Genomic DNA, 27,809 nt, shown 5'->3' with positions numbered 1-27,809 from the left:
AGGAGGGAAAGGCTGCCCACTCCAGTATTCTGGCCTGGAGAACTCCATGGACTATATTCTTGTCTGGGAAATCCCATGGACAGAGGAGCCTGGTGGGCTACAGTCCACGGGGTCGCAAAGGGTCTGACAGGACCGAGCTTTCACGCATGCACACAAAAATACAGACGTGTACAAATTCAAAAATTAAAAATACAGACATGCATCGACTAAAAAGTAAAATCACCTCTTTCCGTCTCCCAAAGGAGCTGCCCCAAAGGCTCCATGCCCAACTCCTGGGTCCAGTCATCAATTACGAAGGAGGAGAGCAAGAGTGCTTTTCCTTATGGATCTAGCTAGCACACATCCTCAGAGATGGATCCCCCCTTCTTGAGTCTAAGGAATAATAAAAAACGGAGAAATATAAAAGGATGGCGCAGGAAGAATGGGGGAAACTCGACGCCTTGCCATTCAGTTCTCACTACCTACACGCCGAGGCAGTCTTCCAGAACACAGAGCTAGGGTTTCAAAGGAAAGCCAGCTACCCACACACGCGTCCACATCCAGCACCCCTCTGGATTTATATAGCACATGCTTCGAAGGAGCTGCAAGCACCAAACACATATCTCATTCATCCTGACATGAACACCGCCGGGGATACGGCAAGAGCCAGGAGCATGATCTGCACTTTGGGAGCCAGGCTGGGGGGCGGGTCAGGGACCGAGGCACCGAGCTGGACAGCGAGTTGCCCAAGGTCACACAGGGACTTGGTTGGAAAGTCAGATCGAAAACGCAGGATGCTCTATTTCCAAGGGCTTTAAAAGGCTTCAGACAATATGCACCACCTGGGGCTTCCCAGGCGGCTCAAGTGGTAAAGAATCTGCCTGCCAACGCACGAGGTGCAGGAAACGCAAGTTCGATCCCTGGGTCGGGAGGATCCCCTGGAGGAGGAAATGGCAATCCGCTCCAGTATTCTTGCCTGGAGAGTCCCATGGACAGAGGAACCAGTCGGTCATGGGGTCTCAAAGAGTCAGACACGACTGGAGCACCTGAGCACACACACAGTATGCACGTGCTCAGAGGCCATCCCTGGAGAGAGCCTCAGGGAACCAGGAACGGAGGCGCTCCCCAGGGAGAGAACCAGCTGCGCGGTGAGGAAGAGAGGCAGGCGCGCTCTACACTCTGCAGCACTTGTGGGCATGCTGAATTTTTTAACGTGTGTATCTATTTCCAATTACCATGTTCAAAAGATAAAAATTGGACTATGATGTCTGAAAGCCACGAAAATAAGTAGCTGTGGACGGTGATGTTCAACTGGTGAACAGGCGAGATTGGCCACCCTGCTAATTCAATCTCTGAGTGCAAACTGGTCTCACTAAGGGGGATGAATAATGAAATCGAGCACCTTCGGAGACCCTCGTTTGTGAGCACGATCCTTCCGAGCATGTGAGAAGCTGCCCGTGCGGCAGAGCTGCTGGAAGGACTGGGTCTGACCCCCTTACCTCCGGGGGCCCCTCCCTGTAAAGCCCAAGGGAAAGGGGAGGGCCCCCACCCTGGTGTCCATCACCCCCACCTCCAGGCCTTGGCGTGGCCCGTCCACGCCAGCATCACACCGTCCCTTGCCTCCATCCACCCTTCCACTCCCCCCTCCTCCCCAGCCCAGCCCACCACTGCCAAACCACACCAGGATGGCGGTGAAGGTCTCAGAACTCATCCATTCATCCTCTGCTTTCCTGTGGCCAAGTGGACCAGACCATGTCCCTCTTGGGCTTGGAGCCCCCCAGTCTCCCCTTCTCCAAGTGTGAGAAGCACACACGCCTTCCATGAAGCCCCAGGTCTGCCCTGACCTCGTCCTCTCTGCTCTCCGGGCTCCCTGCCGCCGTCAGGCGCTTCTCACCCCAGTGTTGCAGCATTTGCTGATCCCGCCTCAGTCTTCATGGGCTCCCCCACAGTTGCCTCAGTGGTCAAGAGCCCACCTGCCACTGCAGGAGACGCGGGTTTATCTCTGGGTCGGGAAGACCCCCTGGAGGAGGAAATGGCAACCCACTCCAGTGTTCCCGTCTGCAGCATCCCATGGACAGAGGAGCCTGGCGGGCTACAGTGCATGGGGTCGCATAGCGTCAGACGTGACTTAACAGCTAAACAATAACAATGCAGGTTTCAACTCAAAAGTCACTTCCTCTGAGAGCCCTTCGCTGGCTCCCTAGCCAGAGTGAGCCTTCTGCAGCCTGCCCAAGAGGCTGCCTGATGGTACCACTGATCCACTTCATAGCATAACCACAAAGAGGGGTGTTTTTTTGGTTTATTTATTTGTTCAGCTTGTTGTTTTCTTCACTAATTAGACTTTAAGCTACATGAGGTCAGAGACTGAGCTTGTCCTGTTTACTCCCATGTCTTTAACATCCTGAATAGTTAGGTTCTGATGAGCGCTGGCTGAGAGACAGGCGAAGGGGTGGGGGGGATGAATGGATGGGGGGATGAATGGCAAATGGATGGACGGATGGGTGGTTGGATGGACGGGTGGGTGGTTGGATGGATGGTGGGTGGATGGACGGGTGGGTGGGTGGATGGACGGGTGGGTGGGTGGATGGATGGTGGGTGGGTGGATGGGTGGGTGTGTGGCTGGATGGGTGGGTGGTTAGATGGGTGGGTGGGTGGTTGGGTGGGTGGGTGGGTGGATGGATGGTGGGTGGGTGGGTGGATGGATGGTGGGTGGTTGGATGGGTGGGTGCGTGGCTGGATGGGTGGGTGGTTGGATAGGTGGGTGGGTGGTTGGATGGGTGGGTGGGTGGGTGGATGGATGGTGGGTGGGTGGATGGGTGGGTGTGTGGCTGGATGGGTGGGTGGTTGGATAGGTGGGTGGGTGGTTGGATGGGTGGGTGGGTGGGTGGATGGATGGTGGGTGGGTGGATGGATGGTGGGTGGTTGGATAGGTGGGTGGGTGGTTGGATGGGTGGGTGGGTGGGTGGATGGGTGGGTGGGTGGGTGGATGGATGGTGGGTGGGTGGATGGATGGTGGGTGGGTGGATGGGTGGGTGTGTGGCTGGATGGGTGGGTGGTTGGATGGGTGGGTGGGTGGTTGGATGGATGGATGGGTGGGTGGGTGGGTGGATGGATGGTGGGTGGGTGGATGGATGGTGGGTGGGTGGATGGACGGACGGGTGGGTGGTTGGACGGACGGATGGGTGGATGGACGGATGGATGGATGGACGGATGGATGGATGGGCGGGTGGGTGGTCGGATGGGCGGGTGGGTGGGTGGTTGGATGGGTGGGTGGGTGGGTGGTTGGATGGACGGGTGGGTGGTTGGATGGGTGGGTGGGTGGGTGGTTGGATGGGTGGGTGGGTGGTTGGATGGGTGGGTGGGTGGGTGGATGGATGGATGGGTGGGTGGTTGGATGGATGGGTGGGTGGTTGGATGGATGGGTGGGTGGTTGGATGGACGGGTGGGTAGATGACTGGGAAGACAGCTAGCTGGCTGTTTGGCTGAGTGGACAGGTAGTTGGATGGATGCGTACCTGGCGGGCAGATGGATGGATGGACAGATGGAGTCTAATCGTCCTGGGGTGAGATGCTGGGGTACCCCTGCCTGTCCCAGATAGACCTCCCCTGGATGCCCCACCCTAATGAGGCTGGGGATCCAATTTAAGACACTGAGAACTTGAGACGCTGTTTCCTGGGTTGAGAAGTGTTTTAAAATATGACATTGAACTACCTTAAGCTTCTGTTGTAGAAACGGCCCCACATCCTCTGCCTTCTGACCTGGACATGTGTCCACGTTTCTGGATCCTTCTATCACGTGCAGGATGGGTAGATGGCAGGGAATCTGAGGCGGGAATCAGCTCAAGCAACCAGACACGCTCTACCATGACCGGTGTGTCCGTGCCCTTGCGCTCTCAGCTCTGAGTCAAGTTTCTGATGTGAGAGGGGGTGGGAAGGGGAGAAACCTCCTGACTGATTCAGAAACTGTCTCCACGGAGTCTTGCTTCCTGCGGCACTTCCTTTCACCACATCTGCCTCTGACAAGGGGAGGCCTGAGCCCCGAGCCACCAGTCCAGGCCACCATGGGTGATCGGCCCGGAGGCTGCAGCGGCCCCCAGACCTCTGTGTCTATCATGCATCTGGAAGTGGGCTAACAAGTGCCCAGCTGGTGTGAGGCCACACTACAGCATGCAAGCCCCCTGGACGCTCTTTGCCGCTCACCCAGAGGACCAGAGGTCAGCCTCTCACTTCAACATCCAGCTGCCCCTGCCAGGCCTGGGAGATGATGGCACCCAGGGGCCCCAGGTTGCCTCACTGCCCGCCCTCCAATGCCTTTGCCAAACTCACAGTCTGGATAATGTCAGCTGGGGGCCGCGGCAGGATCCCACAGGTGGGCCCCTGCGCCCTTTATGGAAAAGCTCACAGGTGCTGTGGTAAACAAGGCGTCACTGCTCCCACCTCCCAACACCCTCCACGGGGTGGTGCTTCTGTCCTGACAGAAAATCTGGCCTCTCACCCTCACCCATCTTCCTCAGTCCCACGCTGCTTCCTGGGCCAGCCTGGGGCAGTAATAGCTTCACCCCAGGAGAGGGGTGCAGAAGGCTTGGGCTGTGCACTCTGATACTCAGACACTCACGTGGCTGAGCGCCAAGTCCCTAACTTGCCCCCGACCCCCGCCATCTCCTCTCCAGGGTCCTCTTGCCAAGCGGACGATGACACCAGTGTTCCAGGTGGCTCAGGGTCACTGGCCAGTGGTGCTATGATCCATGCAAGGTGGCTGGCATGTGGCAGGAAGTTAACAAACAGAACCGTCGTCATTCTGATTTCTTTCATGGCAACACCACGTCACGTGGGGCCCAAGTGGGGCCTGTGTGACTCCTTGTGGGAAAGGAGGGCTGGCTTCCAAAGTGTGGTCAAGGCCAGAGCTTCTGCCATCTGCTCAGCAGCTACCATGTGACCCAGGTGTGGCCTACAGTCCTCTCCCTCTATGATCTCGGGTACTGGCCCACAACAGGTACTCAGCACACAGCGAGAACCCAAGCCTTCATCTGTGGACAAAATGGGGATGCTGACGTGGCCCCCATCTCGTCTGTGACATTCCACCAAGATGAGGCCCAGCCTGCGTGACTTCCTCCCTAGATGGGGGAGGCTCTGTGCTGTCGCTCAGTAGCCAGGAGGGCTCCACGCGTCCTCTGCTGGCCGAGCTACAGCAGACATCCCTGCTGCTCTCTGGACCTGTTCTCAGTCACAGAACACGTGGCCCAGACCGCCCAGCCCCAGGGTCTTCTCTCCTCCCAGCTCAATCAGGTCAGGCCCTTCCACGGTGCCTCTGTGGGGAAGCAGCCCAGCCCGTCTCGAGCGCTGAGTGTGCGTACACACCCGCCCTCACACACACACACACGCCGAGGGTGGCCTGCTGGCTACTCTCTGCTGGTGACGGATCTCGTGGGGACACGGCTCTGCCAAGGCCACAGCCTATGGGTGAGCCACGCCCAGCCCACCCAGCTCTCAGAGGGCCCCTTCCCTCAAAGCCCCACTCCCAGCCTGGACAGCCCTCCAAGTCACCATGGCAACAGCTCCCTGAGTTTTTTTGGAGCCTCAGGTGCCCCTCCCTGCTAGAATGGAAGCCAAGTGTGACAGCGTGCTGACTGTGACCATGAGCCCAGGGTCCACTTTGACGGGGGGCCTCCTGCTGAGGCACAAACAACTCGTCTGACCCAGATAGAGACTCAGCAGCAGAAGCCAGGGGCAGGCCTGACTCCCTGGAAACCATCGCTTCTCTGAGCACCCTTTCTGGACTGCTGGCGGCCAAGCCCACAGCCTGGGCTTTTAGGGTCAGGCGGTGGGCAGTCTCAGCAAGGTCTGAAGAGCCCGAAAGCCCTCTGAAAGAGGGGACTGGCTACTCTGCTTGGAATCACATTTCTGTTCCAGCACATCTTGTTTATGAGAGAAGGGAGGCTGGGGCAGGGAAACACTAAACCCAGCAGCTCCCCGCCTAGGTATACACACAAAAGACCTGGAAACAGGTGCTCACAAAAACACTTGTACACAAGTGTCCACACCAGCCTATTTACAACAGCCGGAAGGTAGAAGCAGCTCAAGTGCCCATCCACGGATGAATGGATACACAAAACGTGGTCCCTCCCCACGACGGGATATTATTCAGCCTCAAAAAGGAAGGCTATTCTGACACCTGGTACGACCCAGACAGATCTTGAGGACGTTATGCTCGGTGAAAGCAGGCAGACATACAATGACAAACAGCGTGTGATTCCACTTAGGAGGAGGCCCCTAGAGCAGATTCCTAGAGACAGAGAGCAGGCTGGGGGGGCCATGAGCTGGGGGAGGGGGTGGGGAGTGAATGTTTAATGGGGACAGAGGGTCAGGTTGGAAAGATGACAATTTTCTGGCAATGGATGGCGGTAACTGCCAGAGACCGACGTGAACGTACCTGACGCCATTGAGCTGTGTGCTCAGACATGGTTATGATGGGGTCACTGACTCAAAGGACGTGATTCTGAGCAAGCTCGGGAGACAGTGAGAACAGGGAGGCCTGGCGTGCTGCAGTCCATGGGGTCGCAGAGAGTCGGACACGACTGAGCGATTGAAAACAACAACGGCAGTTCAGGGGGCTGCAAAGAGTCAGACGTGACTGAGCGCCTGAACAACGGCAATGTGCCACTGAGCTACACACTTACACATGGTTATGATGGTAAATTTTGTTACTTGCATCTTGGACTGAAAGCGAATGTTGCTCAGTTGTGTCTGACTCTTTGCAACCCCATGCACTGTACAGTCCATGAAATTCTCCAGGCTAGAATACTGGAGAATGGGTAGCCTTTCCTTTCTTCAGGGGATCCTCCCAACTCGGGGATTGAACCCAGGTCTCCTGCATTGCAGGCAGATTCTCTGCCAAATGAGCTCTCACGGAAGCCCACTTGTATTTCACCTCAATAAAAAATTAGAGGAAAAAAAGGGATGAAGTGCTAACACATGCTAAAGCATGGATGAATCTTGAAAATATTCTACTAAGTAAAGAAGCCGCTCGCAGAAGGCTACACACCGTAGGATTCCATTTCTGGGAGATGTCCAGAACAGGCAAATCCTCAGCGACAGAAAGCAGATTGGTGGCTGCAGGGGCACGGGGCAGGGAAGCATGGAGACTGCTTCATGGGTTAGGGGGCTTCTTTTCGGGGCAACGGAAATGCTTTGGAACCAGATAAAGGTGATGTTGTTGGTTAGCTGCTACATCGTATCCAACTCTGTGACTCCACGGACTGTAGCCCCGCCAGGCCCCTCTGTCCATGGGACTTCCCAGGCAACAGTACTGGGGTGGGTTGCCACGCCCTTGACCAGGGGGTCTTCCCGGACGAGGGACTGGACCTGTGTTTCCTGCACCGGCAGGCGGGTTCTTTACCGCTGAGCCCCCAGGGGAGCCCGATAAAGGCGATGGCTGCACAACACCAAATGCTGCTGAACTGGGTGCTTTATGGTCGCTTTAGGTTACGGAAATTTTAACTCAGTAAAAACAAACACATGAAACCAGGTTCCACCCCTCAGAAGGCAGACGAGCATTAAGATCCCACCGAGAGAGTCCGGGGAGAACCAAGGGCAGGGGTCCAGATCCTTCCACAGCCCGGAGCTTCTCGGGAGGTGAGGAGGGCAGGGAACTCCAGACGGGAGCCCTGGTTGGCCGTCTGGTGAGGCGGAGCTCGAGCGTGTGCCCGCCTCCTCTGCTTCCCAGGCTGGTCCTCACCGACCCCCCCGCCCCCGCCTCGTTCAGTAAGCACCCTTAGTCTGGATGACGGGACAGAGAAGCTTCGCGCCTGGGGACAGGCAGAGCCAGAGAAGCTGACGCCGCGGCGGGAGCACGGGCCGGAAGTGCTGCTCGTCCCCAGCTCTTCTTGGAGTCGTGGTCCAAAACGGCGCTCCCCCTCGCCCAGCAGGACCCCGGCCGCCTCCACAGCCCCCAAAGCTAAAGGGCAGAGGTGCCGGGGACCCGAGGAAGGGCTCCCTGCGTTACAGGAGTGTGTTTCTGCTGGAAAATCTGAACCCCCACCCGGTGCCACAACGCTCTCTGCAGGAACCAAATGAGCCACTTCTGAAGGATCCAGAAAGCAAACCCGCTCCTCCTGCAAGGTCTGCCAGCTTTCAGGTCACCAGGATGAGCCCTCCTCTGACCAAATCTTCAGCTCAGTGGCCGGAGGAGCAGGGAAGATGCAAATGAGGTGGAAGCTGGAGGGCACCCTCAGGTCCCCCAGGAAGACGCTGCCACATGGGACCATCTCCAGGCTCCTGTGGCCCAGTAAGGTCATCTGGCCCACTTGTCCCTCTTTCCCCTCAAACAAGGCCAGGCTCTCCTCCTCTCCCCTGACCCTCCCACCCGTGGGCTCCAGCCCGACTGCGAGCCGCAGGCGGCCTAGAGACCACTTCTCAAGCGGGTCCTCTGGAAGATGGCGGTCTCCATCATTCCAGCCCATGTCCACAGGGGTGGGGGGGCGGGGTGACAGGGGACACACAGAAGGAAACGAGCCAAGGACCCGAGTGCTCCATGCAGGATGGTCCAGCGCCTTCCTGACACCTACGAGCATCTTTGAGCGGAGGGGGCCTGGCAGGAGGAACCACGTCTTACCTGGAGGCATCGAAGCTGTCATAGGAGCCGACTGTGTAGTGCCGGAAGAGTTTCTTGCTGCGGTCTGCACGAGTTTCTGCAGAGAGGGAAGAGAGACATCACTTAGAAAGTCATGGTCCCCAAACGCTGAGACCACGAGAGGCTGGCCGGGCCCCCGCCTTTGTCTGACCTCGGAAGTGTGGGACCCGCTTCTCCTGGGGAAAGATCTGGGAGAGAGATGAGGCCCTGCTCTGTGGCCTAACTTTGCAAACTGTGGGGGATGCCGATGAACGCCAAGGATGACTGCTGGAGAGTCCCGCGCTCCGGTCCCCAGTGGAGGCTAAGTTCCAGAGTCCTCAGGTGGTAGAGGATGAGCTCTGCAAAGAAGACAGGGCCGTGCAGGTCCCAGCAGGAGCAGTGGCGGCCCACTCGGCACATGGAACCTGCTAGAACGGTATTCTGAAGTGATGCTGCCCAGCCACCAGGCAAACGTGAGAACCTGTGGATGACTGCTTTGGGGAAAAAAGAATGTTTATTACTATTTTGCTTATTATTGCTTATGTGTTCAGTCACTCAGTCGTGTCCAACTCTTTGCGTCCCCACGGACTGTAGCTCCCCCCAGGCCCCTCTGTGCATGGGATCTCCCAGGCAAGAATACTGAAGTGGGTTGCCATTTCCTTCTCCAGGGGATCTTCCCAACCCAGGGATCGAACTTGCATCTCTTGCGTCTCCTGCATTGGCAGGTGGATTCTTTACCACTGTGCCACCTGGGAACCCCCTGATTATCATGACTTTCTCCTAAAAGAAACAAAAACCAAACAAACATGATTAAGTTCCTAATTAAGTCCTCTGCTTACTTCTCTAACTCAGCAGATTTCAAGGTAAATTTCACGGGAAATTATATGAATGGTGTAGTTAGACTTAATTGATAGCTCAGAGCTGTGGGGGGAAAGCCCACAACAGCACAAAGGCAAAAAATATGGCTGCTTCTGGCTTACTGTTCAGGTATTTCCCCCCCAAACCTCCTGCATACCCTCTTTCCCAAACCCTGGGAAAAATACAGAGAAATTTCGTGGTTGGCTTCAGGAGGATAGCGCAAATCTCACGTAAACCCTTGTAACTCTGTTGTCCGTCTCCCTGACCCCACGTTTCAAAGAAAATGTAATTTTATCCAAACCCAAAAGCACATTTTCAGTGGAAATGTGAACAACTGCAAGGGTGTTGAGTAGGGTATGCCTGATAACAGTTGACTCCTTTCAGGCTCAGAGGCAGCTGATGCAGCAAAAATACACACCCCCTTCTATTAATATAAAGTGTAGTGTTGCCTTTGGGGGTGGGGTGGGGAGAGGACCAGGTGGCCAGCTTAGGACTACATTTCCCAGCACCCCCCTGCAGCCAGGCATGGCCACATGACCAGCTCTCACCAATGGAACTTGAGCACACACCACTGCAGGAGGGGAGGGGAGAGGGGTGTGTGTGTGTGTGTCCCTTCCAAGCTTGGCTTCTATGCAGGCCAGGGAGCTCTCCATACCCTCTCTTGCTGCTTCTCCCAGCTCAAAGCTAGGACTCCCAGGCCCAAGAGGATGACGGGATCCTCAAGGATTCCTAGCACTGTGCGTTAGCTGTTAAAGTGGGTAGCACACTTGTCCTGCCTTGTGCTACACTCCAGGGACCTGCGTGTCACAGCGGCTAACACTGCCTTAAAGGTTCCCTGGGACTCGGCTCCCCCAGCCTCTCCCATCACTCCACCTGAGGCTGCAATGATACGAAAGTTAAAATTCCCTGAATCTCGGTAACAGCCGCATCCCCATCGTGGTCCCTGACGCTGAGCACTGGCTGGGTCCCAGGCCCTGTTCCAAGCGCTGCTCCTGTACCCACCCATCTGCCCGTCATGGCCCCTGGGGAGGAGGTACGTGTGCCACTCTGCAGGTCCCGCCAAGTCCAGCCAAGGGTGGCTCCCCTACTTTCGGTCCATCTCATGCCACCCTTCCTATCCCCGTGTGTCCTCGCCGTGGAGAGAGCCACTCGCCTCTGCTTGGCATCTGTCTTTGCTTTGTCAGCACTGTCTTTGGGACAGGCTGGGATGTGGGACCCCTCACTGCAGTGTTTGCACCCGGACAAACATCCCCTCCAGTGACAGATACAGAGAAACTCAAAGGAACTGGCGCAGACTCTGGACAAGATACACAGAGATCAAAAAGCCCAACGGGCCCTTCGGAGGCGCAAGGAGCAAAAGCAGGTGCCGCGCGAGATCTCTGCACACGGCACCGCCGAGGGGGTGGGCAGACCACCTCGGTCACTCCTTTGGCCCAACCCAGCGCCCCGCCCCTACCCCCACCCCATTTAAGGAACCAGCTTGCTCCCCTGGAGCGCGGCAAAGGAGCAAGTTGCCCGTTCTCTGCCCCTCGTGGGGCAGCGTGAGTCCTAGTAACGCCTGGCCTGATCCTCATCTGGCCTCTTTATCCATTTCTGTTGATTAAAGAGTCCAAGAACCTGGGTCTGTAACATCTCTGTCCTCACTAACATGTACTGAGTCCCTCCCCTGGGTCACGATTTGTGCCCATCCAGGCTCCCACTTGGTGGTCACAGAAGCCTGGTGAGGGAGGTAAGACTGCTGGACCCATTTTATAGATGGGTCTGCTGAGGATTGCCGAGGCCAAGGCACACGCCTGCCAAACAGCAGGGCTGGGATGGGTCCTCGGCCAGAAGACAGGCTCCAGGGCCAGGCTGAGAACCAGCAGACCACACCAACGGGTCCCTGGTGAGGGCTGAGTGCTCTCTTGATGCTTAAAGGCAGGGATCTGGCCTTAGTTCTTCCCTCTGTATCACCTCTGGTGTCTCACTCCTGGCAGACATGTGATGTCGAAGCTGGCAGACCTAATCCCAACAGTCCACTGTAAATCAGCAAATAGGAACACACTGCACACAGTCGGAGGGACCCGGGGGCACTGGTCCAGCCAGGCTGCACGCATGTCTGCTGTGCTTGGCAGCCAGGCTGCACGTGCCCTCCTCCCTGGCATCTTGCACCACACACGTGCTCACATCCAGTTACTATTCATCAGGTCCACCTGGAGGCCAGGCCCTGTGCCCCAAAGTGCGGGGATTAGGAGGACTCAGAGAGGGTGGGGCCTCTGCTCTCTGGGGCTCAGGATCTTGGGGGTGGGGATGCTGGCTGGGCTGAGGGCCCCAGGAGTCAGAGAGCTGTGTAGCGGAGCAGGGAGCATGTGGGGCAGGCAGAGCGTCTGGCCAGGCCATCCCTGTGCCATCCGAGTGGGCAACACACTCCCCAGGCCCTGGAGGATAGTGGGATTGGAACCCGTTTGTGGGGTTAAGCAACGCAGCTCAGGAAACCATTGAACGACTGTGGGGATGGGCTGTTAACTATTATTACAATTGCTTATTTCCTGTTGCTTAAGCCCCACGTGCAGGCTCTGTGCTGGTTGTCTAGGGAACTGCTGGGCTCTGAGAGCTGGCTGGTGCCGGCCGCTGGCTGGGGTCAGAGGTTCCAGGTCGCAGGAGCACAGTGTGTAGTCAACACGTGTGTGTATGTGTGTGTGTGTGTGTGTGTGTGTGTACATGTCCACGTGTTTACCAGAGGAAACAAATGTTCCAGAAAGAGACCGTTTCTAGATCTGCTAGCCAGGGGTTCCCAGAGTTTGGGATTTTGTGAACCAAGAAAATTTTAGACAAAAGAGAGACGGATATAGACTAACATGAGATTTACCAAGTTCTTAATCTGGCCTTAAAAATAACGGGTTCCCTTCCGCTCCCACAATAGTTTTATAAGAGAAAGGGGAGCTTTGGGGATCATATTATCTCTGCTTTGTGAAAAACTCCCACTACATGGACATTCCCTGCCCTCTGGATTCTGGACACAGTGAGACTTCTGCTCTGAGATATGGCCCTGAGGGACGGCAAAGGGGTCCATCACCATCTCACCATTACCGTCACCAGTGCTACCCCCGTCAGCCTCATCATAGCAGCAGCATCATTACCATCACCATCACCACCACCATCAGGACCACACCACCTTCCCACCACCATCATCACCATCACCACAGCTTCATCCCATCGTCACCCCCCCATCACCATACGTCCATCACATCATCGTCACCATCACCACCACCATCAGGACCACACCCCCATCACCACCCCCACCAGCATCACCATCATCACATCATCGTCACCATCACCACCACCATCACCACCATCACCACACCTTCATCCCATCGTCACCCCCCCATCACCATACGTCCATCACATCATCGTCACCATCACCACCATCATCAGGACCACACCACCACCATCACCACCATCACCAGCATCATCAGGACCACACCACCATCACCACCACCATCACCACCCCCACCAGCATCACCATCATCACATCATCGTCACCATCACCGCCACCATCAGGACCACACCCCCATCGTCATCACCATCACATCATCTTTACCATCACCACCATCACCACCACCATCCTCACCACTGCTGACCGTCATCCTCATCACAGCCTCGTCCTCATCACCACCATCAGTCACCACATCCCTACCGACACCGCTGTTAACATCATTCCCATCATTACTATCATCACTGCGGGGCTGCTAAACCAGCTTTTTTTTTTTTTTTCCAGTAAATGAACTCTTTCATCTTATTTGGTCTTCCTGCAGCAGCCGGGGCTAAGTGGATTTCTTGCCTCTATGTTGCAGAAGTAGCAGGGTGCCATGATGAGGGATGCGGGCTCTGGGGCTACACCGGCCTGAATTCAGAGCCTAGCTCTAGCCTAGGTCGCCAGGCTCTTCATTTGTAAAGCGGGGATAATAACAGCTCCTACTCACAGGGAAGTGGCTGAGGAGTAGATGAATTAATACATGGAAAATGCTGCAACAGTGCTTGGCAAATGGGAAGCACTCTATTATCTGGTTCCTCCTGTGCATGCAGGGTTAGGGTCCTCCTCTGCCCCTCAAGGAGGCCCAAGGTCAGACATCCTGTGAGCGCAGACCCCCAGCGCTGTGCCTCTGGAGTCTGGCTGCCAGTTGCCAACAGCTACTCTGTTTCCAAACATCCACACGTCTTCTACGTGCTTTATTTGCATGAGCTCAATACTGGTACTGCTCCTGGTTGACAAGTGAGGTAGGTGAGGCTCAGAGAGGTTGAGTGAGCTTCCTGAGGTCACCCAAGCCACTGCAAGTCACAGCCTCGTAGGTCAGCATCTGCTTGGGTCCCTGGGAGGAGGCATCTTCACCAGCAACCCATCCATGACCCACAGAGGGGCAATGGCCTTTTTCTGAGACGTTCTGAGGTCTGGATGCTGAGGAAGGCGATCTTGGCCATGAGGTGGGAGGACGCGTGCTGTGGGCAGCCAGCGGGCATCACAGCACGTCATGGGGAGAACCAGCCTGTCCATGCAGTCTGCACACAACGGGAGGTGGGGCCGAGAGCTGGGCCCGGGGACAGAGGGACACACGGGCCTGTCGCTGAGAATCCCTGGATTTTCGCTTCTGGTGGTCATGAAGGCTACTCACTCAGGATTTCTGGCTTTATTCCCTCTGGGTATGGGCTTGGATGGATCATCAAAACTTGTTTTGTCCAAATGAGTTTTCCCAAAACTGACTCATGTCACTTCCTGAGATTCCCCCCACCCTCATCGCTCTTCACCTCCCTACTGTTTCTTTGCCCATGGGCATGGCAACCAAAATGTCTGAGATGATGGCTGTTGTAAGAATCTGGGTCCCCGTGTGTGCCCCCTGGGGTGCATGACAAACAGGTGGTGTGAACAGGAAAGAACCCTTCGTGGTCTCAGGCCACTGAGATCAGAGGCACGTTTGTCACCGCAGCTTTCCCCGGATAAGCTGACTGACGCAGATGACGCGTGGTCCTCTCTGTCACGCAAGTCAGTACACTCCATGCTTTGCCCAAGCCTGGCAGAACTGGCTCTCTGGCAACCAACCAGACAAAAATCAAGGCCGAGGCTGAGTTTAGCCCCTTGTCTGGGAGGATGCCCATTCTTTCTAGAAGAAAGTGGAAAACCACCCAAGATGCGATAGGAACACACTCCGCTGGACACGGAGAGAGCTTGGCAGGCACCACAGGCCTCTGTGAGGATGAGAGAGGGAGGCCTCTCTGCTTATGAAAAGGGAGGCTGAAAAACTAACCAACTAAGTGACTCATGTTTCCTAAACAACACAGAAGCTTCTCGAAGTGAGTGGTTCACAACCAAGCCCCCCTCCTGGGCCAGTTTCAGGCTCAGTGCTTCACACGGAAACGTCCAGTCCCGCTCAGCTTGGAGGCCGGCAGTCACTGCCACTCTAGTCTGAATGGTCACCATCTTCTGAACCTCGATACAGAATGAGCTTCAGAAAAACGTATCAGGTGACGCCACTTTTCTGCTCAACCATTTTCCGACGGTTTCCCAAATAAATCAGAGCACCTCTGCCCCCTCGGGCCCCTGAGGACACGGGTCTGTCACGATGAGGCCCTGCCTGCCTCTGAACCCTCCTCTCCGCCCACTCTTCCCTCCTGGATCACTCCGCTCCTGCTCTACCAGCCTCCTCTTGTCCTTCCCTGGTGGCTCAGACGGGAAAGAATCTGCCTGCAATTCAGGAAACCTGGGCTTCGATCCCTGGGTGGGGAAGATCTCCTAAAGAAGTGAATAGCTACCCACTCCAGAATTCTTGCCCGAAGAATCCCATGAACAGAGGAGCCTGGTGCGCTACAGCCCATAGGGGTTTCAAAGAGTTGGCCATGACTGAGCAACTAACTCTTTTCTTCCTTGAACCTGACGAACTCACTGGCACCCCGGGGCCTTTGAACTTGCAAGAGTCTGTCTGGGACATTCCTGCCCCAGCTCGAAGCTCACTGCACTGGTGGGTCCCCAGCCTCTACTACACAGCCTGGCACACAGTAGGTGCTCAACAGCTGTGGAGTAACCAAGCCAAGGGGAAAAGCCCACGTTTCTGCGCCCCTTTGTTCTTTTCCAGCGTTGGCACGGCCACCTCCCTGGGTGTGAAACTGGAACAAGCTGAGGACACCGCGCAGAAGACTGAGTTTAATTCCGACGCTAACGAGTGGAAGCGGCCCCCCTACCAACCAAGAAACTGGAGTCCTGGCCTTGACCTCGGGGGCGATGCCCTGCAACCTCTCCCTGCGGCCCCAGACTCTCATTTTCTCCACTATCCAGCCAGACATTCAGATGAAAAGACCCCACCGCCGCTCTGCCTTCTCAGGGTGACCCATCCCCCTCCACCACCCATGTGACGGGAGACCGAACCCCCTTGCCCGGAAGAGGGCTACAAAATGATTAAGCTGGTGTGCCCTAAAAGCTTGTCTCAGAATATGGCCTAGAAAAATCTACAGTGAGAGGAAAAAAAAAACCCTAGAAATTCCATTCCCTCTACCTCTCGCGACTCGTGAAAGGGAGTGACAGATTGCAGGAGGAGACCCAGATCGTCAGCGTCTGAAAGAGCCCTTCCCGCAGAGCTGCTGGGACAGGATCCCTCCCAGCCCGGCGAGGGGGCTGGGGCAGGTCTCGTGGCCGCTGGGCCTTGAGTGTCACCGAGCAGCACTGAGTTCCTAGCAGAGGAAACGAGAAGGGGACTCTTCTCAAAGAAACCGATTAAGACTCTAAAAGGGCTCAAAGCGTGGCGTGGGGAGGAGGTGGGCTGTAGGGGCGAGAGATGGCCGTGGGGAGAGGGTGAGAACGCCAGAGCAGCGCTGAGCACAAGGCCCCGATCCCCACCTGGCTCCCACATGGGGCAGCTCCCTCGCTCGTGAGTTGCAGTGGACAGGAGAGGCAGGGAGACAAGGCAACGTGAGCTTTAGTCCTAGTGAGTGGCACAGCCCTGGGCAGGAAAGAGCCTCTCCAAGCCTCGGTTTTCTCATCTGTAAAACAGGACCAGCAGCAGAATGGACCTTACGGCCTTGTGGGGAGGGTCCAAGTCCCTTCCCGACGGGCTTGCTGTTCTCTAGAAAGCCGTCTTGAAAAGGATCCTTCGGCCCCTGGGACAGAGGAAGACCCCAACCACGTGTGTACTCAGAACCTCACGCCCTGACCAGAACTGCCAGCCCGGCTCACCAGAGCCCCTCCAGGAAGTCTGGAGTAGCAGCAACCAGTCTCTGTCCCCCATGTAAACAGAGGACGCCTCTGCTCAGGCACCGAGGCTGTCACTGGGCTCACCTCGTCGGGGGCACAAAAGAATGGACGTTGAGGCAAGAGGCTCAGGGTAGTGGTGACATGTGTAGGCCTAGAGAGACGGCCGAGCTGGCTTGGCTCCCAAAAGACCCCACATCCTGCTTCCAGACATGCTTCTGGGACCCGCTGGGCCACACGTCCCACCTCGGGGTCCAGGACAGGCTGCTGCGTCCCTATGGGGTGGTGGGGGGAAGCTTTCCTCCTTCGACTTGGCTCACACGGGTCTTACGTCTCTTGAAGCACAAGAGTCCTCCCTGTCTTCCAGCTCCCCTGTTCTGGACAGAAACTCTTGTCACCCAGGTGGATTGAAGCAGCATCTCCGGATTTCACCCAGGGGTCCGGATGGGCGGCGGGTCCACCACGTTGGTGCAGCTGGCCGGGGCAGCCGTGGACACCTGCCTCCAGGTCCTATGCTCTGTGTTGACTATGATAACGTATGGGGTTCCTAACACCCCCGGGGGCAGCATGCCCTCAGGGAGGACTCCAACCTGGCCCCAGGCAGGCGTCCCTGGGCCAACACAACCAGAGGGAGGCCGCTGGGGATGGGGAGGTCCAGACGCCTTCCCGCTCCGTGAGAGAGTCGAGGCCGGCCACGGACAGCAGACCGAGCGCAAAGACGACGCGACGTCTCCAGGTCACGCTGCCCAGTTCATGCCCCCCCGCCCCCAGTGTGCTCCCCAGGGCCTCCGGCTGTGGCCCAGCCCAGAGACACTCTGAACCCGGGCGCCTGAGACAGCAGCACGGAGTCCAAGGGAGGGGAGCACAGAACCCAGGCGTGCCCACCTGCACGGCTGCCCCGCAGGCCTGTGAGCTGACAACCGGCAGAGCTCACTCGCTGTGCAGGACAGAAACTCAGAGACGGGGGCCTCCGCTGCCTTCAGAGTCCTGTCCGGGTGTGACCCCTGGAGCTGAGCCTCAAGCCCAGCAAAAGGGGAGTCGGACAGAGGCAGCGACAGAGAGGCAGACAGACATCGACAGAGAGAGATCGCGGTACACAGTGACACAGAGATAGAGACAGAGGGGGAGAGAGAGATGCACAGAGAGACAGAGATGGTGAGTGGTCAAGACAAAGACGGAGAGACACCTACAGCAGAGAGACACACGGGGACAGACGGAGAGACGCACACGGGGACAGACGGAGAGACGCACACGGGGACAGACGGAGAGACGCACACGGGGACAGACGGAGAGACGCACACGGGGACAGACGGAGAGACACACACGGGGACAGGCGGAGAGACACACACGGGGACAGAGAGACACACACGGGGACAGACAGAGAGACACACACGGGGACAGAGAGACACACACGGGGACAGACAGAGAGACACACACGGGGACAGAGAGACACACACGGGGACAGACGGAGAGACACACACGGGGACAGACGGAGAGACACACACGGGGACAGACGGAGAGACGCACACGGGGACAGACGGAGAGACGCACACGGGGACAGACGGAGAGACGCACACGGGGACAGACGGAGAGACGCACACGGGGACAGACGGAGAGACGCACACGGGGACAGACGGAGAGACGCACACGGGGACAGACGGAGAGACACACACGGGGACAGACAGAGGCACACAGACAGGCAGCTCCAGAGACAGACCGAGAAGAGGAAGTGGTCTTTGAGGCCTCCACGCCTCCCCTCTGCCTCCCTCTGTTCCAGACCCTCCCCTGGACTCCACGTCTTTTCGGCTGTTACTGTCAGCTCCTCACCCCAAAGAGGCAAAAAGGACCGAGGGGACGCCGGCACGTGGGGGCCCTACACCCTTACCAAGCGGCCCCCAGCCAGCCCGTGAGGTGGTGCTTCCTGCCCGGAGTCAGGCCGCAGGGCCCCCAGCATCCACACACCTGCCTCCCACGAGGCTCCTGCCATCTCCGGTATGTTTTAAATCAGACACCGCACAGGCTACACCCGAGCCGGTGAGCCAAGGCCAGGCTCCGAACCACAAGGAGGAAAGAAATTACCAACAGGGATGGAGACAGAAATAACTCCTCTGTTTTAAAACCGACGATGCCCACGGGCTCCACGCAGTGGAGGACCAGAGACAGGAGGGTGGGAAGAAGCCTCGGTGGGCACCGGTGCCCAGCTGGAGGCAGGCGTGGAAGGGCGGGCCGGGGTCTCGAGTTCACCATCACTTCCCACTGGGGCCAGACTCCAGGACTCACAAAAGGGGGCAACCAGTGTGAAGGGCTGTGAGCCCACACAGAGCGGGGGGCAATGGCAGGGGGCCAGGGAGCTCAGCGCCCAGCTTCACCACCACGGTCCCCGCGCTGGGCTGACAGGTGCCCACCCCACCGCTGGGCACAGAGGTCAAAGCCTCACCTCCGAGGACCACTGGCTGAGGGGCGTGACTGTGACCTGAAGCCGCTTCTCAAGCTGACACCACGACAGCTTGGCTCACTCACTCAGTCACCTCATCAGCTGCAGACCACGGACCCAGCACCTTCTGGGAGCTTGATGTGGGCCTCGTGAAGCAGGGGAGGGGAAATAGGGGCCCTGCTCCTCAAAGATGGTGGGACTTCATCCCACATCCCCACCATGGAGAGCAGATCAGCTCCCTGTGGCTGCCGTAACAAATGACGCCAAGCTTACCGGCCCAGAGCAGAAGTCTATGACCTTACGATTCTGTAGCTCAGGATCCACTGGGGGTCTCAGGAGCTAAGATCAAGGTGTGGGCGGGGCTCCTGCCTGTGGGAGGCTCTTGGGATGAGCCTGTCCTTTTGCCTTTTCTGGCTTCTAGAGGCTTCCCCATTCCTTGGTTGTGACTCCTTCCTCCAGCTCCCAAGCCGGCACTGTGGGTCAAATCCTCTAATCCCCATCACTCTGATTCTGAAGGCTGTGTGTCTCTCTCTCTTACAATTTAAGGACCCCTGGGGCTCAGGATCATCTCCCCTCATCTTAAAGTCAGTCGACTAGCAACCTTCCTTCCACATGTGACCTTCCTTGCCCTTGGCCATGTATCCGGACACAGTCACCTGTTCCAGGGATCAGGACACAGACACCTCTGGCCATCCTCTGCCCTCCATGACTATGGAGAGACCATCCCTGCAGGACAGCACAGTGGGGCCAAACTTGCTCAGAACAGTGTTTAAAGCCCTCAGCTAAGGAACTCAGAGTCCTGCTCTCAGGTCAAAAACTCCCTAGGAGAAAGGACAGTGGTGCTCTGGCAAGCGCCCTTCTCTGTTTGCAGGCACAAGACAGAGCTCAGGTCAGAGTCTGATTCTGCAGAACCACAGTGAGACCCAGGTGGGCATCAGCTCCTCTGACCCTCAGCCTCTCCTCTGTGTTGCTGCTGTTGCTCAGCTGCCATGTTGTGCCTGAGTCTTTGTGACCCCATGGACCACAGCACGCCAGGCCTTCCTGTCCATCCCCATCTCCCAGAGCTTGCTCAAACTCATGTCCATTGAGTCAGTGATGCCCTCCAACCATCTCATCCTCTGTCGCCCTCTTCTCCTCCTGCCTTCAATCTTTCCCAGCATCAGGGTCTTTTCCAATGGGTCAGTTCTTCGCATCAGGTGGCCAAAGTATTGGAGCTTCAGCATCAGTCCTCCCAATGAATATTCAGAACTGATTTCCTTTAGGATGGGCTGGTTTGATCTCCTTGCAGTCCAAGGGACTCTCAAGAGTCTTCTCCACAGTTTCAAAGCATCAGTGCTTCGGCGCTCAGCCTTCTTTATGGTTCAACTCACATCTGTACGTGACTACCGGAAAAACCATAGCTTTGATCATTTGGAGCTATGTTGGCAAAGTGATGTCTCTGCTTTTAATATGTAAAGGGAGATAAATGGTTTGACCTGTGCCCGAGGTCCCTTCGGTGAACAGAACCAGCCTCTGGACAAACAGTAACCTTTCCCCCCCGAGGCCTGCCGCCCTACTTTCGCCAGGGTCAGGGGCTCTACCCCTGAAGCGCCTTGGTTTCGGCGGTCCAGGTGGCCTCCACAGTGGGCTCTGGCACCAACACACACCCGAGTCACTGGTTCTCCTAACTCCCAGCTCCCTGGAGCACCGCAGAGCGCACATGTGTGCTGTGTGCCATCAGCTCCGCTCTCCCTTCCAACCCTGGGAAGACCGGCTCTGGGCTCACGCAGCTGGGTAAGCACTGAGTGGCAAGGGCCGTCGGAAGTGTTCAAAAACTTGCCATGAATTCACTTTTGAGCGGGCGTGGGCAGGGGGGCATGGGGAGTGCCAGCCATCACCAGTCCCGTAGGGTCCCCAAAACATGCTGGCACCACGCGAGAGTCGGACCTCCAGACGTCAAAACCCAAAGGAAAGGACGGTGCTGGTCTCGAGCTTCAGGACGAACAGAGAGCGCTGCAGAGGACCGGACACAGCAGGCCCGTGTTTCTCCTTGGTCATCCCGGCCCGCTGCCGACGGTAAGACAACAGAAACCCCTGCAGGATGGGCAGCAGCCGCTGGGCTGAGGGAAGGTGGGGCTGCTCATGCGGCTGTGACTTCAGGAAGCAGTCTTCCTGCCCCACACCAGGCGCAGCTGCGAAGCCCTCACGGAACTTGGCGGTAGCAGGGCTCGGGGGGGCCCACCCGCCGAGGCCCGCCAGCACCAGATTCACCTGCTCCGCCTCGGGAGAGATGAGCCCACGCGTCGGGGAGCCAAGGGCAGGTGGGGGCTGTGGCTGTGGCTCAGCCAGGATGCTCGGTGTACGGGCAGGAGGACTTTAAAGCGGCAAGGAGGCTGGACTTCCAGAGCAGCGCTCGAGGACAGGGTACCGGTGAAGTTCCCAGGGGCGCCACTGCCACCGTCACGGTCCTGATCTGTGTGGACATCCGTCACCCACCATCACCATCACAGGTGACCCCCGGGGCCGCGCACAAAGTGCAAAACGCGTGAGCTCTCTGCTGCGGTGCTCCAGCCACCGCGCCCTCAGCCGTGGTGCCCGCTCTGCGACTGTGTGGGCGAGGCTGAGCGGCAGCTGGCATTCCTACCTCAAATCCCTGTTAGGAACCGTGAGGCGGGTCGACCCCCTCTGTGCTCCCCCAGTCGGCGGCCTCCACACATCACCGGTCCCTCCAACATCAAGAGCCCTGCCTCCCCGGGAGCACCTCCTCTTGGGTCCCACTCGACTGCAGCCTTTCCCTGCCCATCGAGGGGAATCGCAGGGAAAGGCTGGTCGTCTCATCCCCCGCCCTGCCCTGCCTGGCATGCTCTGCCCCGTGCTGAGATGGCCTCCCTCCCCACCAGCTCTCTTCCTTTCCCTCCAAAGGACTGCGGTGGCCAACAACAGTCGTCCCCAGGCTCCTCCCAGGGGAGGCCGTGTGACCGGGTCTCGGCCAATGAGGCAGGAGCCGGCGTCTGCTGGGAGGGGCTTCCTTTCCCCAAACCAGGTCCCCCCGGGGCACACTCCCTTTCCCGTCTGCACTGTGGCAGTCCAGCCGCATGGCCCTTCCCGGGAGGGAGTGTCAGGAGAGCAGGTGGAAGAAGCCGGGTCTGGCTCCGCCGTCCTGTTGGGTGGGACAAGGAGAGCCCTGTGCAATAGGGCAGCGGTTCCGAGGGACACGTCTTCTCTGGTTTAATCAACCACTGCAGCATGAGCCAGATGCTGCTGTTCCGGGGGCAGAAAAATCGAAGCAGAGAGGTTAGGCGACAATCTCAAGTTGCACAGCTCTCGAGGGGCAGCCAGACGGGCTGTTAGGCTGCTCTCTGCATGCCTCTGCCGTCGCTGCCCGCAGCTCCACGAGGCTCGGCCAGAATGCCAGACACGACTGGACCGTTTTCAAGGCGCTCAGCCTGCGGGTGGCAGAGCTGGGACCCTAGCCTGGCTCAAGGGCACGGCTCACACTTGAGTCCCCTTCATCACGTTTGTACAGGACAAGCCTTTCCGATGAGTCATTCCCTGCGGGAGATGCTTTACGACGCTGCGCTTTGAAATCACCAGGGAATGCAGGAAACCCAGACCCTGGGCTTTCAGATTCAGGAGCCCCGTCTGAGGATGCGTGGGACCTGCCCCATTCAAGGGCAGGGCACGGGGACACCTGAGCGGAGGCCTCCCACCCAGGCACCCGGTGCTGTGACCGGAGGTCTGAGGCTCTGCTTTACCCGCCTCTCTCCCCATCTTGTCGCCCTTGGGCCAAGGAAGGCTGGGGCCCCGCTCAGGGGAGGCCGAGTGAGCCGGGTTCCTGGCCACATCTCCCCGTCTCCACCCTCCCAAATTGTCTGGACAAGTGAATAAAGCTGCTGGCTGTCAGTGAGTCGCTCTCTACTCTACAGTAATTAGAAGGTTGCTTTTATTTTTTTAATCAGCCCAGGCGGCTCAGTGGAAGCATTTATACCGATCCATGGAGCCAGACAGGCAGTTTAAGGGGAAATTACAGTGAATGGAGGGCTCGGAGCCTGACTGCATGTTGTTGCTACGCTTGGCGGGAGCGTCCATGCCAAGGAGGCTGTCCTCATCTCTCTCCATCATGGGGAGCACTCGGGGGGCTGGCGGAGACCAAGCCGCCCTGGCCCAGCAGCCCGGGGCTGCCATGACCGTGCGGAGGGGCAGGCTGCTTGAAAACACGCCAGGACCTGGGAGCCTCCTGGCACCGAAGCTGGCAGCCAGGCCCTGGGGGGCAGCAGCCCTCCTCCGTCCCGCCAGGATGCCTGGACCGACCCTCTCTGTGCCCCCCGCCGTCCGCAGCCTCCACCATCAAGACCCCTCCCTCCCCAGGGAACACCTCCTCCTGGGTCCCACTTGACTGCAGCCTTTCCCTGCCAATCGCAGCGCCTGGCACAGAACCGAGGTGCAGGGGAGCCCCCCCATCCTGATGATGCCCCTCCCTCGAGGCAGGGTTCTCGGCCCCCTTCCCCTCAACCCCGGAGGGGCCCAGAAAGGTGGCGCGAGAGGCCCAAGGACACACAAGGTGTGAGGAGCAGAGCTGGATTTAAACCCAGGAACCGACTGGGGGCGGAAGGACTCTTTTTAGTTCCTTAAAATCTTTTTTAGGGGCCCTGGCAGCTGAGGCTTAGGAAATAGGACACGGAGAAAAATGGGACCTGTTGAGCTCCAGGAAACCGCCCTGATCGTGTGGGCAGGCCGCTGAGCTGTCCCGGCTCGGCCTCGACGTAGGCACACCTTGGACGCAGCACCGTTCAGGACCAAGGGAGTAACCGGATTCACCCCGGCAAGGACCAGGGAGTCTGGCAGGCTTAGGAGGATCCAGGGTTAGGCGGCACTAACAGATCGCACAAAGGACCCACCCCGACAGTGACCTTACAAATGGCACCAGTCTCTTGGGCGCGCAGTCCCTGAAACCCACCAACCTGTCCCCCAAAGATGCTACAGGTCTGTGACAGACACTGAGGCTGGCAGGGAGTGAGGACCAGCAGGTGAGACTTGGGGGCGGGGGCGGGCGTTGCTGGAGCCTCAGCCATTCATGGCTCAGTGTCTCCTTGTACAACCTCAAGGGGCCCCCTGGGAGGTGGCGGGGGGCGGGGTGGTCCTTCAAGGATCCCCGAGCTCCCCAGCTGGAGCCCTAGAGAGCTAGCTGCATCCCCGGTCCTCCGCTTCTGGGAGCGGGAGGGTGTAGTTGGCAACAACCTACAACCTACTGTAGAAGTTGAAGAAGGCGATGCAGGCTGAAAATACAGATGGTGTTTTCTTGTCTCAGAGGCTCCCGGAGAAGCACCCAGCTCACTCGATTTAAAACACACACACACACACATACACACACACAGAACTAAAAAGCACACCAGCCATGCTTTCTTTGCAGAAGGGCAAGCTGGATGGATCGGGAGGCATGCTGCCCTCTGTCCACTTTGGGGAGACGTGTCATGCAGCTTGGCAGGGGGAGCACACAGGAACCCTGGACACGTCTCTGCCTTTAAGTTACGGCGATTCACAATGCAGTCGTCCGCCCTTGGAACTTAACAGCGGCGCTCACAGGAATAGATGCTCCAGTCGGTCTTAACTCCCTGCACCTTCCCCCGCCCCCCGCCCCCATGGCAGCTTGAAAGGACTTTGGAGAATCAGGCCCCTGGGACACTAACAGTACCCGAGATGCTCAAGTCTGCCGGGGTGACTTGACGGCTACCTTGATCTTTCTCTTCTATCTTGGGAGCACTAGAAAGCCGTTAGGGAAACGATAGCCTTCCCTGGTGAAACACCACCACCATAAATACACTACTTCTCAAACACACCCAGCACAGAGCCATCGCCTCCATAGCCAGCCACCCCGACTCGCCCAGCGCCACCCTGACGGGTCAGGAACAAAGACTCGCACGCGGCCACACCGTACCTCCGAAATGAACTTTCTTCTTGAACCGGGAGTTCTCAGCCATCGTCTCTAACCTGGGTGTGACCATCTCACTCAGGCTGGTCCCACTGCTGGTCCGGGTCCATGCGGAGCCCGCATCCACAAGGCCCGCCTCATCTACTATTGTCTGTTAATCCAAGAGGAAAAAAGTTGCAGCCCTCCGCGGTCAGGATTGCGGAACAAAAGGGGAAAATGCAGAGGAAGAAGAAAGATGGCTCCAAGTGTTTAATCCGCAGGGAGGTTTTCAGATTTGACTTTGGGAGACTGCATGTCGGGATCGGCGGAAAATTCGGTTCTTTGACACAAGTTGTAAGCTCCAGATTGGAGCCCGCATCCTTTCACTTCCCACTGTACCGGGGATGGTTTTTTTTTTTTTTTTTCCCTAGTGCTGGTTTCCATGGCAACGCATCAGTCACTAGTCTAAATAAGTACGGGTGAAGGACGCCTGGAAAACCAGTGCAATTACGCATGCCATTAGCGGGGAGAGGAAAATGATTCAACCCCACGATTAGCACGGGGCCGAGGTAACACTTAGAGCCTGCTGTCGTCCTTGTCCTGAGGAATCGCTTTCTCATTTTGTCACACAGGGTTTTCTCGGTCCCAGCGGTTTCTGAGCCCTGTGTGCTGTGGGGTGGGTGGCCGGGTGGAGAAGTCCATTCTGACCATGCCACCCAGCGGAGCCAAGGTCAAAGAAAGGGACAGGACCTCAGTGAAGCGGGTCTTGGCTGAAGGCATCCCTTGGGCCTTCCATTGGTCTCTGCATCCCTGGAGGAGGGGAAGGGGTCTTCAGGTGTTTGGAGGGATTGGGGGGACATGCACACACTCTGCACACTCAGCATGAAGGCTGGTGGGGAGCAGGCTGCAGGCAGGGCTTGCTGTTGGGCAGGCGGCTGAGCCTGCCTCCTTCCTAGTGACGCCCTCTCACCTCATGGCTCTTGCTTGGGAAGGCTCAGTGGGGTAGAGGCCAGGCTCTAGATCCTTTTTCTCCTGTGTCATCAACTTCTTCCCTTAAACAGCTGCCACGAGTTCATGGTGTGGTCCTGGACAGGACCCCTCGCCTCTAAGCTGCAGGATTCCCATGGGTCTGAAGGGCTGGTGACTCTCAGTCAACGTCCTTTGGATTCTGAGAGGCAGGCCACGTGGCCAGCAGGCAAGCAGGAGCCAGGTCCCACACCCGCCAGCTGCATGGCCCGGGTCCAGCCTCTTATTTGTCAGATGGGGTGATGATAATGAATTATCTAAAGCTAATTATCAATGAATTAAACCAGTTACTTATTACTTAATTTAACAATTAATACATAAATCATTAAAATGGGATGTTAGGGTTGTGAATGATTTTGTTTCAGAGCCAACATGAAGAGCACAAACCCTCTGCTCCCTGTAGACCTGAGGCTGGACGCCGCCTGGTTCGAGGTGTAACTCGCCCTCAGAGTCCTGTCCACCCAGCCGTGTTGGAGCAGATGCCCCATGAAGACTCAGAGATGAGGACACTGGCCCAGAGAAGTTGAGTGGCCTAAGGGCACCCAGCCAGCTAAAGGGGAGCCTGGAGCCTCTCGACCCAGTGCTGCGCCTGCTGGGCGTCCCTACCTCCTGCCACGTACCCCCAGGGACGCAGGGCTCTCAGCTGGCCGTTGGGGATGAAGACCAAGGGGGGCTTCCTCCCTCACCCCAGCTAGGGACATCCCCAGCTGGGTGTCCTGGAGGAGATGCTGGTTCCCAATCCTGGCCCCTGGGGCCCAGACCTAAGTGGATTCCTGCTTCTCCAGGGCCCTGTCCCTCCACTGGCATTCCGACTGGTCTCTAGGCAAAGCAGGGGGTCACAGAAACAGCCCGTGCCTGACACGCTGGAGGCCCAGGGGCCACGGCTGCCACTCCCTGGGGGAGACCCCGTGGGAGGCAGCAGTGGAGACTGGAGGGTAAAAACAGCGCAGGTTTCCCTCCGCAGCCCAGCCCCTTCTCCATGCTCCACGCAGCTCACATGCCCTTCAGCTCCGTGTCCCCTCCCCTAGGTGGCTCAAAGCCTCGTGTCCTTGGAGGCGCCAACGTCCCTCTCGGGGGCTGAGCCGCTTGCAGCTGCAACTCCTGCCAGGTCACTGACCGATTCGGCGGGCAAATCAGGCCCTGAGGGCAGGGCTGGCCCTGTCTCATCTGCGACCTTCCGCAAATTTCTCACCCTCTCTGAGATTCAGCTTCAGGAAAAACGGGCACACAAGAACACGTTCTCATGAAGGGCTACCTGAAAATCACGAGTCGGCTTGGGGGGTTGGCTCCCGGCGGCAGAGGTGGGTCCAACCCGGACGCCCCTGTGTCCCTAGGCCTGTGGCCCACAGACGTCCCGTGTACCCACCGCACACATGAACACTGGGCAGAAACTGTGAAGTGTTGTGCTGGGTCATCACCTGTCCAGCCGGCCCATCACAGAGGTGGATGTGGTCCGTGTGTCACACACACACACACACAGAAGTGGTTCGTCTGCCCAGGACTTGAGAGATGACAGGGGATTTTCTCCACCCTGTGTGGTCACAAGCGGGTGAGGTCACAAGCCCCTGATGCCCAGGGGCTCTGGGACTTTAGGGATGTTCCTGAGGGTCTCTGTGCCGCATTACTAACTGGACTGTGTCCTCCTCTCCTCAGACTCATATGTTGCGGCCCTAAGCCCCTCCTGCGAGTGGCCTGTGGAGGTGATGAGGGTCAGAGGGAGGTCACGAGGGTGGAGACCCGCCCCCAGGAGACTAGCATCCGTATAAGGAGAGGCAGGGGCTTCCCTGGTGGCTCAGCTGGTAAAG

At 57.7% G+C, this 27,809-nt stretch overlaps 1 protein-coding gene across 2 annotated transcripts in view; it reads right to left on the bottom strand.

The window, feature by feature from the left end:
* The window catches only part of SHANK2 (SH3 and multiple ankyrin repeat domains 2), a 466,522-nt gene that overhangs the window by 192,173 nt on the left and 246,540 nt on the right, over positions 1-27,809 (bottom strand). For both annotated transcript variants that reach the window (XM_068976951.1, XM_068976952.1), the window contains one exon: positions 8,590-8,665. In XM_068976951.1, coding sequence (XP_068833052.1) covers positions 8,590-8,665 — 76 coding nt within the window. The remainder of the gene's footprint in view (positions 1-8,589; positions 8,666-27,809) is intronic.

This window comes from Capricornis sumatraensis, chromosome 8 (genome assembly GCF_032405125.1).
Source record: "Capricornis sumatraensis isolate serow.1 chromosome 8, serow.2, whole genome shotgun sequence".
Classification (NCBI taxonomy): domain Eukaryota; kingdom Metazoa; phylum Chordata; class Mammalia; order Artiodactyla; family Bovidae; genus Capricornis; species Capricornis sumatraensis.
This window is presented reverse-complemented; position numbering and strand designations above follow the sequence as displayed.